Genomic DNA, 19,296 nt, shown 5'->3' with positions numbered 1-19,296 from the left:
GGAGGCTGTGTGTGGAAACCACAGGAGATATATGAAAGGTGCTGTGAAGGTAGAAATGGTAAGATATGGCAATAACTTGCAGCGAAGAACTGAGGATATGAACCTGGATGACTGGAAGAACAGTAATAGGAAATTCTATAAAAGAAGTGTATTTGATGAGAAAGAATAACCATCAAAGATTTTCAGTAAGTATTTGTTCAAAAAATTATTCAACAAACTTAAAACATATATAATGTTAGGAACCAGGGATAATGCAAAATCTGTAAAATGATATTCTGACTCACATTAACATAAGTAAATTGATTACATAAACATTAAAAATATAGAAACTATAATTCCTCTCATTTATTTGTATTTTTCTAAAAACCCCATGAATTTATGTGGTACTCAATAGCATTTTACTATATATGGAAATCAAAGAGTAAAACCAGTTTTGAATACTTATAATGCAAGAAATCTTGACCTCAAGAAATGCAACAAGGACTTGAGACTTTACATCTTTATTAAATGCATACTATAAACAAACAACAAAACATGCACAGCTCTTTTCTAGGAAATTCAAGGTGAAAATGACAGTGTCCTGCTCTAGATAACTATACAAACTGATATGGGATAAAAAAAATTGATCTTGAAAGAAAAAAGGAGTTTCAACAGCTAGAAATAAAAATTAAATGCATTGTAGGGTATGACAGGTAGCTTGCATACATGAAGGCTAAGAATCAAGAAAGGAACAAGAAAACAGTAATTCATTTTGGCTGTTACACTCATGAACAAAAATATGAAATAGGATTGGAAAATCGGGTTTACCTCCAGTTGATACAGTGCCTTAAATGACAAAATTTGTTTATCAAGGGAGAGCTACTGAAGGTTTCTAAGCAGAGGAATAACATGACCACACTCACATTCTAGAAGCACAATTTGGGAGCTATATGAAGGATGGAATGATAGGACATAAACACATGAAAAAAAGCTAAACACTGATTAAGTAGCATGATACTTCAAAAATAGAGGAGGTGCCACAAGGTTACTGCACTTTTAAGATGATATCTCCAGCTCTGGAAGTAATATTAAGAATCATCTAATCCAAAATTCTTGTTTTAGAGATAAAGAAGATCAAATCCAGGAAGGTTAAGTCATTGTCAAAGATCATGTATAAATGTCAGAGTCAGAATCTGAACCCAAGTCTCATGAATTAAAAGCTACTGCTGTAATTTCAAAAGGTGACTGTGGATTTGACTGTCCTAGATATAAGTTCAGGACTCCATGGAATCGTATCTAAAATTTTACAGTGAAAATTGTTAGGAGGAAAGAGAATCCTAAAAAGGATAGGATTCTGATGGATAAACAATTCTAATGGAAAGGAAAACACATTAACACATATTAAAAATTATGGAAAATGAATGTAGTATCTGATGCTGAATATAAAAAAAGTTGTAGCACAGTACTGAAGTAATAGTATTAGGAAAATTAAAGTTCAAAATGATCTGATGTTGATGCAAAGCTAAGAAAGAAATAAGACAATCAAAGAAGGAATAGAAACACTGCTATGAATCGATAAGTTAATGATAAATAGATGTCTGAGATAAAGCAGCACTATTCACTTATAATTTTTCTCTTTTCTCTAGTAATATCCCTTATTCTGAAGAATAGAACAATAATGGTCAAGTGCAAAAATAATAAAGAGAGCACCCAACTTACCTCAATGAATTCAATTCATAATCCAAACAAATACAACACAGGCACTGAGCTGTTTCAAGTGATCTTTGAGAAAGGGAGAACAGGAGAGGTGCTACAGGGTGAAAGGAATAATTTCCCAAAACAGTTTTTTTGAAAAAGAGATAGAGTGGACTCAATTCCTAGGCAAAACCTTAGAATACATTTAAAAAAATGGCCAATGAACATTTAACACGGGATAAAGTATTCAATAAGTGACAGCAAGGGTATGTCAGGAATAGTTGATGTTAGATTAATCCTTTTAAATTTGTTGGTTACTAAACAAAACATAATACACTTCATTATTTCACAAAGTTTCTTACAATTTCCTCATGGATAAAATAGAGATGTTAATTAGATGAAAGTACAACTTAGGATGAATAAGACTGGGTTGAATAGACAGAACAAAAAAGTTGTGATTAATGTATCAAAGACAACAATAAACGGTCAAAGGATACAGAGAAGAAATACAAGTTATCAACAAACATGAAGAAAATGTTTCAAATCACTAATAATTAGAAAAATGTAAACCAAAGCAACTCTTAAGTTCTATTTCATATTCACCAAAATGGTCAAAATGACAAAAAAAAAGTAAAGTGACAATTTTTTGGTGCAGCTTTAGGACATTTTTGGAGTGCTACCAGTGGAGTTGTGAAACTGATCTAGCCTTTCTGGGAAAAAATTGCAATTATGTCCCCCAACAGTCATTCAAGTGTGTGTGTGTGTGTGTGTGTGTGTGTGTGTGTGTGTGTGTGTAAATATAGATATATAGATATAGATAAATAGATGTATATGTGTGTATATGCTTTGACCCAGAAATATTACTGCTAGATATATAACCCCTCAAAAGATAAATAAAAGAGGAAATGGACTTTTTTTTACAAAATAAATTTACAAAATATTTATGGCAGTGATTTATAGTAGTGAAGAATTAGAAATAAAAAGAAATGCTCTTCTCCTGGAAAATGACTAAACAAATTTCAGCAGGTAAATATAATGAAATATTCCTTTAAGAACTGACAAAATGGATGACTTCAAAGAGACCTGGGGAGACCTATGTGAACTGATGTCAGTTCATAAATCCACAAAAACAATTTATGCTCTAACATTACAAAGAAGCACATCTTTAAAACATCTGAGAGCTCATGACCAATGCAATATAACCAGAGAACTGACTCTTGAGAGAGAACAAATACCCCCAAGATAAATAAGAGACATATTTATGGACAGTGCCAAAGTGGGAATCTGCTTTTCAAGTATATGAAAGGCCTTTATTTGACTTTCTCTTGCCTAATGAATGGTGAAATGGAATGGAGAAGGTGATAGAGATAATGACGGAAGGGAAAGGAGAAGAGAAGGAAGATCACTGCAACTTTTTTTTTTAATGAAGAGAGAAGAAAAGTCAGAAAAAGCATAGACAAAGAAGACAGCTTTCATAACTTCAGAATGAACTTATAAACTTATAAATATAGGTAAGTTATCTAGAATGAAAGATTGTAGTTTCATGAAATCTTTCTCTGTTCTACTATGGGGAATGCCTATTTTGTTTGGTGTTTTAAGTTCAGAACAAAAATAACTAATTTTAAAAAAATTTAACCATTCCCCTCTACAAGGTTCTGAACCTGACAGAGACATGTCTAAACAAAAACCATCTGTAACAAAGATCTGAGGCATTCAGTGACTGAAACACAGTAAGTCAATAGTGAGAAATTTCATACAAAAAGCTAACCCTAGGTTACCCATGGCTCTCTAGGAATTACAGAAATGACAGTGCTGAAGTACCCTGACCTTGAATACTTATCTTCAATTCTCAGTGAGAGTGACATTTAAAGAATACAATATACAAGTCTTGTCATCTCTACCCCCACGGCATCTCGTGGATACATCCCATTTTCTTTACTCACCCTACTTCCAGTCCTGCACCATTGCAGTAGCTTTCTGGTTAGTCCTTTTGTCTTTAAAATTCTTTTTACTCCAACCTCACCACCACACAAAGGTCAAAGTAATTTTCATAAATTCAATTAATGTCATCCCCTACTCAGACTCTACTATCTCCCCATACTACTAAAATAAAATATAAGCTCCTCTGTTTGGCATTTAAAGCTTTTCCCAGCAGGGTTTCTTCCTACCTTTCCCATCTATTTGAAATTTTCTTCAAATATATGACATGAGTATCTGAGAATCTTTATTACCTTTCCTAGACTTGTACTATTAGATTTTATGGTAAATTATTCATCAACACAAACTAAAATAACAATAGGAGGAAATACTAGCAAGCAAAAAATCATTAACATGTTGCTAAAAACAACAAAAAAATCATTAAGAATGATCAGATAGTAATAAATATCATGCATTAAGAATTTCAACATTCAAAAGGCATTAATTTTTCTATAGCTTGTTTGAATACTTATATACAAAAAGGACTTGAAGCTTTTAGATTCTGAAATTTGGAGGAGGACAAATTACTAGTTAATTTATAAAATAATTGCTTAGAAATATTTATTATTATTCATTCTTTTATTTCATATTTTTGTATTTTTTTCTTATAACTATAGAAAAAAAATTGAGCTTTCCTAAGTATTAAGGTCAAATCTTTGCTCCATTCCCTGGACACACTCACACACGTATGTGTGTATATACATATATATGTATATGTATATCTATATGCATATATTTATATATATATACATTCATAATAAATTCAGCAACAACATCAATGTCATATGACTAAGAATTATGAAATAGGGGCAAAATGTCACAATTGCTAGATATTTTATTTTTAAGAACACAGACAATTCTCACTTTACGTAAATTCATATTATGCAAATTTGACTATGTAAGGTTTTTTTGACAGTAATCTGAATGAAGATTCTGAATGATGATCTGATTGGGCTTCTAGGCACAAGGATTGCAGAAGAAGAAAGGCAAATTTTGAAACTCAAGGCCTAAACAAAAAGGTTCACAATGACAGTTACAGAAGCACTTCATCATTTTAGTAAATTTTTTTCCTTGTTTCTAAATTCATCAAGATTTTTAAATTTCCAACACTAGTTGAGGACAATATTGCTTGCTATTATAAGAGATAAATGAGAGGGGAGAAAAATCCAAACATCTGACTCCATCTTCTGACTCAGTTCTAGAGCTAGTTCAGTTCCCGTTCTATTCAAGTATAGGTCTAAGTCCATTTTCTGTCTTATGAGTAAATGTTATTCAATTGTGGAATTTGGGAGAGAACATTGTTGCACTGTTTGAACCTAGCCCTGTGTAACTGGAAACCTGAACCACTTCTACCTATTGCTTAGAGACCCTTAACTAGGGAGCTAGGTTATGCTGACCAGAACTCAGTCAGCTCTTAAGATTGATGCAAGATTTCTCATAATTATACATTTCAAGTAGCCCATATATCTTATCTGAAAATTGTCCCCCCTCATACTAGTTAATTAGTTATTGTTTCCATGTTCCTCTGACTGAATATAGACACTTGAGGGGACTGGGACACCTCTTTTTCTGATTCCAGGAAATCACACCTGTTCTCTTTCCCCCTCACAATATGGAAAGTCCCGATTGTTTCCCTATATTAGAAATTGTATCACATAATTTTGTATCCTGGTTAATAGCTTTCTTTTAACTAATTGGTCTTATTTGATTAATTTTTTTATAATCTATGAAAATCTGTTTCTCCTTGTATTTGGGATCCAATCCTAAACTGGGGAGGTCTGATCCCAATTCGTAAGGCAATTAGCATGCATTGTACGTAATAAATGGACATATTCCAAGTCTTGAACTTATGTTTACTCAGTCATTTCATCTTTCACTCCTTATAGCTTCATAAAAAAATTTAAAAAAAATAGTTGCTCAGTTAATCACCATTAGTGTAGTGGGAGGGGAAGAACACAAATTGCACACATATACATTTTACTGTACATTATCTGCACACTTTATCATGAATTTTACCTTTCATAATTCTGGTTTTTTTAGTAGGCATATGCTTTTGTTATGTAGGCTAAATGAAAGGGATAGAAAGAGGCAAATTTCCATCATGTAAAAATCCCTTTACATAGAAACCTGTGGAATTACATAAAGCAAGAATATCTATATTACAGAATGTATCGATCTGATCCCAAGATACTGAAAAAAAACTCACTTTATAGAACTAGTGATTTTGATTGACTGTAAGTTCAATGAAACAACATTCTAAAGAGAGAGTTGATGCAATGCTAAAATGTATGAATAGAAATATAAAGGGGCAAGTACAACACAGCAGAGCAACATTCTGCCTAGACTGCTTCAAACTGACCTCAAAAATGTACTACGCTCAATCTGATTGGAAAATCCAAGAAAATACACAGTCAACAATTTTTGTAGTCCAGGTTGGCATAGGAACCAGACAGAGAGATATATGGACACTAAGGGCATATTTAGCCAGGAGCAACTAGATCTGTGCATTAGGGCAAGAGAAGATTGTAGAGTCATACTGGAATACAGCAAACCTATAAAGAGTGTAGAAACACATGCCAATTATCAGTTCCATTATTCATTGCCCAGATTCAGGTAAGAAATCCAGAATAGATAGAGGAGGGGAACTGTTCCTAGGATTGACATAAAGAGTTGTAACAGGCCTAAGGCAGTATACAAAGAAAAAAGTTCAGAAGCAAGCAGTAGTGGTGTGGCCCAGAACCTAAGAGTGAAGCAGGGTGCTTGCTCCAATCTTGAGACTAGCCTGAAGCTTGCAAAATAACAACCAAGGCAAGAATTCCAGTTCCAAGTGAAGCTTGAAGTTTCAACATTCTAAATGAGCAAAGCTTGCTAGGTTAAATTATCATAGCTAAGTACAACAGCAATCTACTGTTGATTAGACCAAAGTGATTTTAAAAACTTATACAGCTCAGAACAAGGAGGTGACAATCACCTATTGACCTGAATCATGAATCCAATAATTTTGGTATACAAAAAGTTTGCAAATCCCCAGCATAAGCTGTTCCTAAGATTTTGGAATAACACAGTACTCAATACCCCAAGAAAGCAGTAACAGAACTAGGTCAGATCTTCCTTCTAGAAGTGCAAAAAGCACAACCCTAAGTCAGAAGTAAGAAAATAGGATAAAAAGATATTCAGCCAAAAGAAAGAATCCTATCATGAAAAGCTTTTATGGGTAAAGGGATGCTCAAAACACAATCTCAGAAGAGAATGACTCTGATTTTTCCCTTTTGTTCTGATTCTTTCACAAAATGACTTATATATGTATAACCTATATCAGATTATTTGCTGTCATGGGGAGACTGGAGGTAAGGGAAGGAGGTTGAAAAAAAATCTTTAAAAAGATACTGAAAACTATCCAGAAATGTAATTGGAAAAAGAAAAAGGAAAAAAAAGAGAGTAACTCCAAACCAGATAGAATCAAAGAATCAAAGAAAAGTACAAGTTAGCCACAAATTCAACAAGAATTCCTAGAAGAGATTAAGCAAGAAACTTTTTTTTCAATAAAGGAGATTGGCAGAGGAAAAACAAGAAAAGAAATGAGAACTTTCAACAAAAGATGAAAAAGGATTAATAGCTTGGGACAAGAATTACAAAATATGCCCAATCAACAAACTGAAATTTGAATGAACTATATTGAAATCTATGACATCACAAAAAGACAAAAAAAATTAAGTCAGAAGACTAGAAAAAACTAGAAAATATAAGGTATTTCTTAGAAAAAATGATCTAGAAAACAAGAAGAAAAGATTTAAAAAATAATTAGACTATTTGGAAGCCATGGTGGGGGGGGGAAGATGGAGAGACGGGGAAAGAAGAAATTATTAAGAAATATTAAAGGGGGCAGCTAGGTGGCGCAGTGGATAGAGCATCGGCCCTGGAGTCAGGAGTACCAGACTTCAAATACGACCTCAGACACTTAATAATTACCTAGCTGTGTGGCCTTGGGCAAGCCACTTAACCCCACTGCCTTGCAAAAAAACTAAAAGAATGCAAATTAAAATATCTTTGTGGAACCACTTTGTACTCATCAGACTGGCAAAAATGTTTTTTACAAAATGACTAATGCTGGACAGAATATGGGAAAACAAATATTTTAAATATACTATTGGTAGAGCTGTGAACTATTCTAGGTATTATGTCCCAATAGCATAAAAAGTATTACCTTTTGAACCAGAAATATTGCTATTAGGTCTATATCCAAAGGAAAACAAATAAAGAGCAAAAAGGAACCTTTTTTTTTAGTTTTTTTTGAAAGTTTTTTTGAAAGGCAATGGGGTTAAGTGGCTTGCCCAAGGGCACACAGCTAGGTAATTATTAAGTGTCAGAAGCCAGATTTGAACTCAGGTACTCCTGACTCCAGGGCCAATGCTCTATGCACTGCGCCACCTAGCTGCCCAAAAAAGGAACCTATTTTCAAAAATATTTATAGGATCTTTTTTTTGTAGTGGCAAAGAATGGGAAACTAAAGAGATGTCTACCAACTGGGGAATTGCTAAACAAGTTATAAGTAAAGGACAGAATACCACTATACTATAAGAAACAATGAAGAACAGGTTTTCTGAAAAACTGAGCAAGATTTATGAGAAGTAATGTAAATAAAGTAAGCAGAATCAGGGGAACAATTCATACAATAACAATATTGTAAACAATATTGTAAAAACAACTTAGAAAGACTTAGAAGCTCTGATCAACATAATGGAAGCAACCACAGATCAGAGAGTTCATGATGATATATGCTATTCACTCTCATATAGAGAGGTGATGGATTCAGAGAGCAGATTGATGCATATATGTGTATATTTTACATACAAACACACACATATTTTGCATACATACATGTATGTGTATATAAACAAAGTTAATGGAACAATTTGTTTTGCATGATAGTATATATGTGTAACAGGTTTTATTTTCTTTGCTTTCTCAAAGGGTGGGCAGCAAAAAACAAAACAAGACCAAAAAAACTTCTCATATTTGTTAAACTAGAGGACAAAGTACAAATGGGAAGAGTTTACTAGTTACCTACTGGAAGAAACTCCAAAAGTGGGGCGGCTAGGTGGCGTAGTGGATAAAGCACCAGCCCAGGAGTCAGGAGTACCTGGGTTCAAATCCGGTCTCAGACAGTTAATTACCTAGCTGTGTGGCCTTGGGCAAGCCACTTAACCCCGTTTGCCTTTCAAAAATCTTAAAAAAAAAAAAAAAAAGAAAAAGAAACTCCAAAAGTAAAACTCCTAAGTATATTATAGTCAAAATACATACAAGTCAAAAGAATGCTGCAAATAGCCAGAAAGAAAGAATTTAAGTACCAGGGACTCACAATCAGGATCACACATGATATGGCAGCCACTATAGTAATCTTGGAATATCATATTTCAGAAAGTTGAGGATATACACCAAGAATAATTTAACCAGGAAAACTAATCTTCTGGGGGAAAAAACCCATCTTTTAATAAAATGGAGAACATCCAAATATTCATGTTGAAAAGACCAGAGAAACTCCGAAGTTCAAACACAAGAGTTTATAAAAAGGTAAACATAAATGAATAATAATAATGGATTAAACAAGGATAAAGCATAAGTACATTCAGCTATGGGGAGATTATACATCCCCTCAAAGAGGGAGCCCAATGAGACAAGAGTTGATGGGAGTGGTTCAATTATGTCTTGATCTTAAGAATGGAAAGGAATATATTGGGGGGAAGAGAAAAGAATGTTAGGGGAAAATTATCCCACACAATGAGATTGCACAAGTAGATGAGTATGTTCTTGTCAATTATTAAAGAGGACTAAAACTACAACACTATATTAGAAACAAGTAACAGTGTGTACAGCTGTGGCTGATTGACCAATACGAGCTCAAAATGTTCTACCACAGGTCATACAAATAGTCCATGTGAACACCTGGGGTGGGCTCTCTGAACCTGTGCATTTTGAGTTTTCTTTGAGCTACTTCAATTTTGCATAGTCCCCTTTCAATGAGGGCACGCCATGATAAGAAGTCCTGTGCTTTGTCCTATGTTTCACAATCAATTCCAAAATTCTTAAATGAGAACTTAAACATTTCCTTGTTTCACTTTTTCTGACTTCCCTGTGAATGCTTGCCCTATGTGAGTTCTTCATTAAAAATAGTCTTTTTGGTAAGCATACATTTGGCATTCAAACAATGTGGCCAGTCCATTGGAGTTGCACTCTCTGTAGTTAATGTTTGAACATTTGGCAATTTAGCTTGAGAAAAAACATAATATCTGGCATCTTATCCTGTTAAGTGATCTTCAGAATCTTCCTAAGAAAATTTAAATGGAAGCAATTCAGCTTCCTGGTGTGGTGCTGGTAGACAGTCCAGGTTTCACAGACATAAAATAATGAGGTCAGCACAACAGCTCGATATATCTTCAGTTCGGTAATCAGTCTAATGGCTCTCCTCTCTCAGACTTTCCTTTGGACTGTCCCAAATACTGAGTTAGGTCTAGCTATGTGTGTGTCAGCCTCATTATCAATGTGTACATCCCTGGAAAATATAATGCCAAGGTAATACCTTAAACATTATATTGATAGCGTTCATAGTATTCAAAACTTCTCCATTTGCTGAAATCAATGGCTCTACATATAATATCATACTGGCTGATGAGAGTATCTGTGTTTTCTTGGTGTTAATTATTAGGATAAAATTAGTACAAGCAGCAAAGAATTGATCCATACAAATAGGTAGCTATATAAACTAGGAAGGTTGGGGCAACAAATATCATTTAAACCCCACTCTCATGTGAACTGGTCAAAAAGAGGGAAAGATGCACATGCTCACATACATGTATACATGCTTAGACAATGAATATAAAATTCCATTTCACTCAATGAGGATGGAGGAGGAACAAGAAGAAAGGAAAATTGGAGGGAAGATAAATGAAAGGGAGGAGAGAAAAGTCCTAAACAAAATAAACTTCTAACTAAGGATATATAAAAATATTTATAGTTCTTTTTGACAGCAAACAACAGGAATCTGAAGTGGCTGGCATCAGCAACCGGGGATTGGTTGAACAAATTAAGATTCATAAATTTCATAGAATATTACTGTGTTGTCAGAAATGATGAAAATTTCAAATAAATGTGGAAAGACATGGATGAACTCCTACAGAGTGAGGTGAACAGAATTAAGAGAATGATTTATACAACAATAATATAATAATGGTAATCAACTTTGAAAGATGTAGGAATGCTAATTAGTGTAATGAGCAATCAAGATTCTAGAAGATTAACAAGAAATGTATTGCCTCCTGATAGAGAAGTTAAAGACTCAGAGTACAGGGCGAGACATATGTTATCTACTGGATATGGCCCATGCAGAATTTTATTTTGCTTGACTATACATGTTTGTAACAGAAGTTTTTGAGGTTTCTTTTTTTTCATTCTCAACTGAGGGAAAGATGTAGGAAGAGAGAAGGAAAATTTTGGTGACTGAAAAAAACAGAAGCTAATTTTTAAGAAAGACATATCAGTAAGGAGTACTGATAGTCCTACTACGTTTCCAGTTGGACTACATCTAAAATTCATTCCTCAATTATAAGAAAGACAAGGATAAGCTAGAACTCATTGAGTTCTGGATGGAAAAGGGCCTGAAAACCATGTCTTAGAAGAAATGGTTGAGCTCTATGAGAGTGTTAGGCCCAAAGAAAAGAATCGAATAGATACTGTGATTGTTCTGTGGTTCAGCAGAACCCAACTCTTTGTAACCTTAACCTTATATGGACTTTTCTTGGCAAAAATACTGGAGTGATTTATAATTCTCTTCTTTAATGGATTAGGCAAATAGAGATTAAGTGACTTACCCATGGTCACACAGCTAGTGAGTATCTGAGAACCAGATTTGAGTTTTTTTGGGTTTTTTGCAAAGCAAATGGGGTTAAGTGGCTTACCCAAGGCCACATGGCTAGGTAATTATTAAGTGTCTGAGGCTGGATTTGAACTCAGGTACTCCTGACTCCAGGGCTGGTGCTCTATCCACTGCGCCACCTAGCCACCCATGAGACCAAATTTGAAATCAGTATAATGAAGTAGAAAGGACACACTGAACTTGTTTGCATTTTTTTTTTCGGTAGACAAGGGCCTTGGGTTCAAACCCTGACTTTGACATGACCAAGAAGAGGTCATTTCATCTCTATGCACCAGTTTTCTATCATGCTACTAAAAAGTAACTTTGAAAGTGTGAAGAGAAGCACTGAAATTGTATTCTTGAGTTGCTATATTTTCAGAAACAGGGAAACAAGGGTATACAGGAGACCTTGAACAAGTCAAGGAAGAAACCCTCCTTTCCTGCTAAGTTAACATTACCTACTTCCACTCCTAATTGGACTCTCAGTATTGTCCTTGAGAGTCAAACAAGCTACAAAACAGATGCCAATGGGTCTATATCAGAATGATAAAATGTTTGTGTACCTGGAACCTTGCAGATAACCAGACTATCATATCTTCATAGTCTAGCAGTTCCTTCCCTTCAGGAGGGGTGGGGTAGGGCAGTCCTTTTCCTTCTTCTACTGCTCCTTGTCACTCCTATTTGGGAGGGAACTGTCCTCCACTCTTCCCATGAGACCCCCCCCCTTTTTGTAACCCATAAATATTCAAGTTTCTAATTGTACAGCACTCCTCTGTACTTGTTATAACATCTTTCACATGCAAGTTCATTTTTGTAATAAATTCATTTTTCTATGCCTATCTTATGGAATTGTGACTTTTGGTTAACAAAAAGGAAAAATTTTATTAACCTTAAAAATGCCATCTAAATTGAATTATAGGAGATTCCTGGGCAATGCAGAAGTTAAACCGATAACTTCTGAGGTTCCTTCCAGCTCCAAGTTTCTGTAACACTGTGATTCATTTCCTATCAATCAGAATCAATCTCTTTCAGCCTTTTTAAAAATGCTATAATACATCTCCTAAAAAAGAAAAAGTTCCAATGACTTTCAACTATTCCATATAATAAATTTACTGATTTCAAACGTCATAAAAATTCCTCATGTGTTCCTCAAAGTTTAATTCCTCAAGTTTAAACCCTTTGTGAAACTGCCTGGTAAAAATGGATCCTGACTGATTTTAAATAAGATCAACAAGCAGCCTCTATTCCACCCTATGTTTAAAAAAAATTTTCCTTTCAATAGACACTCAAGAAAAGAAAAGAAGATCTCTGTTCAATCAGGTTTAAATATAAATTCCTCAAAGTACAACCTATTATTAACATTTTTTTGCAGTTTTAATAGCTCTGATAAATATACTCTAGATTACATAGTTTAAAATTTTGGTTACCACTATTATGCCAGGTACTTAATATACAAAATGTCAAAGAAAAATGAGAGAGATTTCTTTGTAACGTGATCAATAATTTAGGATATTTCCTTTTATCCTTATGATTTCTCAGGCCTCTCTAAAAGAGAGATTATATACTAAAGCAACTTCACCTATGTCCATGGTCTAGGACACCCAGAATCCAAAAGAAGGTTTAAAAAAATAACTGAAGGGGTGGCTAGGTGGCGCAGTGGATAGAGCCCTGGAGTCAGGAGTACCTGGGTTCAAACCGGACCTCAGACATTTAATAATTACCTAACTATGTGGCCTTGGGCAAGCCACTTAACTCCATTTGCCTTGCAAAAACCTAAAAAAAAAACTGAAATGCTATTTACCTTGAGCTCCTTCAGTACCCCCCCATTGTCCACCATGCTACCAACAGCAAAGCTGCACTAGCTGACCGAAGGACCAGGTCAACAGTTTAGCAAAAAATGCGGATCCAGACCCTAAAAGCCCCCTTCCCTCTTTCCAGTGCCATAGAAAGATTCAGGCTCCAAGCTGTGGAAGTTTACTGGGGCCTTGATGGGCAGCAATTCAGCAACAGAAGAGTTCCACAGGAAGACACAGGAACTCAGTGAACAAGGCACACATCTGGGGCTTGAAATAAAGTTCTATCTCACATTCTAACTACCACCTCCTCATGCTCCTAGAGCTTGAAGACCCTCATTCCAAACGATAGAAATCAGTTCCAGAGTGGTAGTACTCTGAACTGCTGAGCCAAGTAACTAAGGTAGGGGAGGAGGGAATATAAATCTAAGGGAAAGAGTCTAGTATCCAACAGGGCCCAGTTCTATTCTCCCAAAAGGAACTTGAGGCAGAGACCTGGGGTGTGAAACCAAGAATTTACTCAATGTGAAAAGAAACTCTGAGATCCAATCCCCAGGAAATTATCCTTAGAGAAGAGGGAGTCTGAAGGTGAGCAATAGGGGGAAAACGTGTGGGAAACAACTGAAAATACAAAAGATCTCATAAAGAAGAATATTGAAAGACTCTGAAGATAAGAGATAAATCACGAGGAAAACATTAAGAACTGAAGAAATATTATAGTCTCTAGATCTTAGGCATCTATCATAAACACTATAAAACAAAGAAATATGACCCAGAATTTGATAAGACAAAGGATTGTATGTAATTTGAGAACATGGAAGCACAATATACTCTTTCACAGAAGAGAAATGAGACTTATGAAAACAGAATTTATGGCATGCACAGTAAAAATAATTGGAAGAATAGAAAAATTGAAATATGCAATGATACGCTTCGTCATAGAAACAAAATAGAGAATAATCAATTTGAAATGTATTTACACATAACTGAAGGATAATCCAGAAGAGGAAGAAGAGAAAAAGATTAAAAGAAACTATGTTCTCTGTCCAAGTAAAACATTGATCTTGAAGACAAAATGCAGAGAATAACCTATGATCTCCCAGAAGAAGATGACAAGTTAAAGAGGAAATTAAGCTTTTATCTTTTTTCCCCCCATAAGATGAAACTAATATTGATACCTACCTTTGAGAGTAATAAGGTCATCATATTGTGTTAATTTTCTTAAAGAAAAAAATCACATATGAAAAATAAACTTTGAGTGATTCTGTACTTACCTGAAAGAGCATCATAAAACTCTTCCTCACTAAAGATGCTGAGAGGTGGAGATCCTTTAACCAGAGACTGCTCTAATTCATGATGTTCTGTTGCCAGAGTCTCTAATGCTTCTGATAAAATTTTGTTTTTCTCTTGTTCCTGTTCTAATTTCAAATTCCTTACCTAGAAGTAAACAAGTATATAAATAAAAATTAACTTCATTCCAATCTACCTAGATAGCTACTCCTAATTGGCTTCTGATTAAGTTCAATAATAACAGAAGTGATCATGCTATTTTATATAATCATGGAAGAAGCAAACAAAATTTTTACATTAATTTGTGTCATCCTATGGGTCACTTTCTCACAATAGTTCTGTCTAATAAAAACAGATCAAGAACTAGAAAAATTAAAATGCAAATTCAACATTCTATCATTAAAATCTAGTAATTTATTGAATTATATGAATTAAGCACAGGGGAAAATTCTTCTTTCAAATGACTAAATAATAGAATAATACAGTCCCCATAATATTGACTATTGATAAAAACTGTTATCATATATTTGTGAGTAAGATGCATTTCTTTAAAAAAGGGTTCAACTTCTTTTTTAAAATTCCTTATAGCAAAATTCTCCTGATTCACACATTAAAAGACATATTTTTTTTTCATTTTTGTTAGAAGGGATGAATGCTGTATAGGAGAGGAAAGAGATAGGTCTAGAAATGAAGATAATATAAAAACAAAATGAATAATTAGTATTTTATGACATAAAAGGAGCAAATATTATGGTCAAATTAAATCTAATAGCTTATAAAGCAAATGCAGGGGAAACAAGTTACTAGTCAATGACATTGAATATTAAACACTAAGTATAATTATCCTAGAAAGTATCAAAGTTAAAAGAACTTTAATTGGATGCTTATTTACAATTCAACCTCAAATCCCCATAGGACTCAATATAGTAGGTATGCTTGTCATATAGTTTTCCTGGACCAATCTCAGAAGACCAGATTTCCAAGGACTAACATTTCTGAAACTTGGCTGGAATTCAATCAGACTTGGAAAAATAACAAGTCAAATGTCAGAAATTGGGTCTGTCATAGGTAGATTCACCAGTGTCAGAATTCTAAGATACTCTGTATTCACAAATTCTCAGCAATTTCTTTGTGCTGGGTTTTGAGTATTATGGAACGGCCTCACAATTCTTGTTCTGTTCCAAAAAATCTCCCTCGTATTCCCATTCGAATTGCCCTAGTCTATTTTACTCCCAGACTTTCCTTTCACGTTACCTTCTTTCTGAAGCATACAATGATGCCTTTTGAGAGCCCTCCATGTTTCAGTCCAGAAAACTTTTCAACCTGTTCTTTATTTTTTTTTTTTTTATAAAATGCTTGTCAAAATACTGGAGTATGGTACTCTTGGAATCAATGTCACAGAATGTAGGACTTCAAAAGGTCCATGATGCAAGTAAAAATTCTTGCTTTGTGAATAGCTAAGTACACAACAGAAGGAAAATTAACCTTTTGCCATCTGGGGACTAGCTACGATTCCTAGAGCATCTTACTGTTTATCATCATGGAAACTATACTGTCATTAATAGAAGTGTAGTAACAAAAATAGTACAACAATTAAGCAATGATATACATTGACAACATGCAAAGCTGAAAAATTCAGTGAGCTGCATTTCCAATGTATTTAAATTTATTTCATATTATTAAAGTAAATTGAAATTTTTTTCATATACTATGAGCTACAATAGCTATTATGGATCAAGATTATTCTCTTAATTCGAATAAAGTCAGAATTTTAAAATAGTTGTCCTTTGCTAAATAATCATTCATTCAAACAGATTAAGAGCAATCTGTTTGTTTTTTTTAACAGAAAAGTAATATGAAATTTGGCACATGGTACTAAATGACTCCTACTCTCCTTGAATTGAAAAACATGTCTGACAACCCTTCATTACATTATCTTTGTATAGTAGTCAACAGACAAATTTCCATGCAAAAAGAAGAATAGATCAAGTCAACTCATATAAACCAAAATGACCTCATGCCCACCCAATCACTTCTTGTTATTTTCAAAATATCAAAATGGCATGATAAAAAATAGGACAAGTTCTAAAAACAAAATTATTCAGTAAATAGTAAATATATACTTATTTAATCCATAATTCATTACAGTGGAACTCAGTAATTAATGACAAGAAATAATCAAAGCCCAAGAAAGGAAAGATACAAGTAAAAAAATAAAAACAAAAAATAAGTCTAATTCAAAATCCGAGTTGTCATTCAACTTTCTGGTTAACTTTAACCAGAACAAAATAAAAAGCTCTCCAATTCTGCAACATATACATCTGTTCTCACTTATTCTAGGAGTAGGAGTAAAAGAGAGAATGGGGAGGAAGGAGTAGTGGTTCTTGTTTTTTTCTGTTTCTTATTTTATTTTTTCCTCTTTCAACTTATCTGAGGACACTTTTGCAGCTTAAAAATTAGTTTTCTGCAAAAAAGAAAACTTCCCAAGGATCAAGACTAACTCATATAACAAGAATTTTAAAATCCCCTGTGTACAATCTAAAATTTCATCTCTGTAACAAGGAATATATAATAAAAATATTGGGCAAAGGTCTTTCATTCTTTTTTTTAGTTTTTTTTTTTTGCAAGGCAAATGGGGTTAAGTGGCTTGCCGAAGGCCACACAGCTAGGTAATTATTAAGTGTCTGAGACCGGATTTGAACCCAGGTACTCCTGACTCCAAGGCCAGTGCTTTATCCACTATGCCACCTAGCTGCCCCTAGGTCTTTCATTCTTAACATAAGCATATAAGTACATATTAACACAACCTTTCTACCTAAAACCACTACTTCCTACCTTTTGCTTTTTATTTTCTATGCTTTTAATCATCTAAAAGTCACCAGAATAATGGAACTCCCAATACTCCATATATACTTTCACACCTCTACTCAAAAGGTTTCAGATGTATATGCAAATTGTTGTATGAAGGAAAAAAATAATCAATATAACTTAAATATTCCTAATACAATGCTTTTACATCAGTAATTACCTGGTTTTTGTGTATAAAGTATAAGTTCCCAGAATGGTGTAGTAAAAAGAACAATGGATTGAGAGTTAACAAAGTAAGGTTCCAGTTATTGCTGTCACTCTACTTGCATGACTGAGTTAGTTAAGACACTTCAGCTCTCTATGGTATAATTTCCTCATTTATAAAAGGAAGGTATTGGATTAGATGACCTCTCAAGGGCACTTCCCTGTTTATCATTCTGATTCAACTTTGATATGATTGCCTAGATTTTTAAGTTCCTGGATAAGAGGATCTACCTATTTATCAGCCTATCTAATTTATTTCTCAAAGATCTCTTGGATTTCTAGCACAGTGTAATCACTGGATATAATAAGTTATAAATATTTGCTGACTAGAGTTTAACTGAATTTGTATAATGCTTTGCATGTGTTAATTACTCAATAAGTTTATTAATGATAATTATTCTAAAAAAATCCTCCACTTATCATACCTATATGACTCAATGCTCAATTATTTTGAAAGAAACAAAAATATTTCCTTACAAGAGTAATACTCACATAGTTAGGGGACATAACATTCTAAAACTAGAAATTTTCTAAAACAGCACTTTTAATTTATTTTTAAATTTTATCTATTTATAAGTGTTTATTGAATATTTACTATGTGTTAGACATTGTATTGGTGTATGATATGACTGGAGAAATAAACTAGGTAATAAAATTTGGAGGGTTTTTGAATTAAAAGTGAAGGATCTTGATTCTTATTCAGTAGAAAATGAGAAATTGCTGAAGTTTTTTTGATCTGGGAGAAGTCTTATGTGAGATGATCTCATCATATGTGATTCAGTAAGTTACATCTGGCAGCAGTGTTCAGGTAGGACAAGGTTTGCTTAATATATCTGCATACAGAAAGCAAGTAATAAATGCTTTTAGCAATAAAACTCAATTTTAGCCAAATACCCTGCATAAAATATAATTTATTATTCAACAACACTGCATAAAATTTTAGGATCAGTCAGGTTATTAAAGAATAATGAAGTGAGAGAAGTGAAAAATAATGAGCAATTCTGCAAAGAAAAACTTTAAAATGGGACATAGATACTCATTGTTCACAACACAGAGTATCCAATTATCCCCAAGTTTAAAATAGGTGAGACTGTGGACTTGTGAGTCAATCTTGTTTAGTTCTTTTGACTGACCTTATTTCCTTTAAGTAAGGCAGCAATAGATTTCCTCATCTTTTCTTTGCTGAGTAAAAAGTAGGCACACAGTAACTATTAAGTGGAATTGAATTTGGAGATACTATTCTGTCTTCTTAAAGAGCAAGATTGACTTACACTCTGTGGTTATATAATTAAAATAACATTTACTTTTAATGCCTATCTAGAAATATATACTTGTATAATTTTACATTCAATTACTGTACAAATTATACAACTAGGTTATAGTCATTAATATAGACTATAGATTAAATCTTACCTCTTAACACTGATTTTATCATAATTTTTCCCTATGTCCAAAACCTACCTTCCCCTACTAAGCAAATCTTAATCTATTATATACCTAAAGAATAAACTATGTCTTTTGAACTAACTCAAACTATATTGTATAGCTGGAAAAAATCCTAACTTTATTAGAACTTGCTTG

At 33.6% G+C, this 19,296-nt stretch overlaps 1 protein-coding gene across 8 annotated transcripts in view; it reads right to left on the bottom strand.

Moving 5' to 3' along the window:
- The window catches only part of OSBPL1A (oxysterol binding protein like 1A), a 393,082-nt gene that overhangs the window by 140,009 nt on the left and 233,777 nt on the right, over positions 1 to 19,296 (bottom strand). For all 8 annotated transcript variants that reach the window (XM_074207328.1, XM_074207333.1, XM_074207332.1 and 5 more), the window contains one exon: positions 14,628 to 14,790. In XM_074207328.1, coding sequence (XP_074063429.1) covers positions 14,628 to 14,790 — 163 coding nt within the window. The remainder of the gene's footprint in view (positions 1 to 14,627; positions 14,791 to 19,296) is intronic.

The sequence above is a fragment of the Macrotis lagotis genome, chromosome X, assembly GCF_037893015.1.
Source record: "Macrotis lagotis isolate mMagLag1 chromosome X, bilby.v1.9.chrom.fasta, whole genome shotgun sequence".
Classification (NCBI taxonomy): Eukaryota; Metazoa; Chordata; class Mammalia; order Peramelemorphia; family Peramelidae; genus Macrotis; species Macrotis lagotis.
Note: the sequence above shows the minus strand (reverse complement) of the source record. Positions and strands in the feature narration are given on the sequence as shown.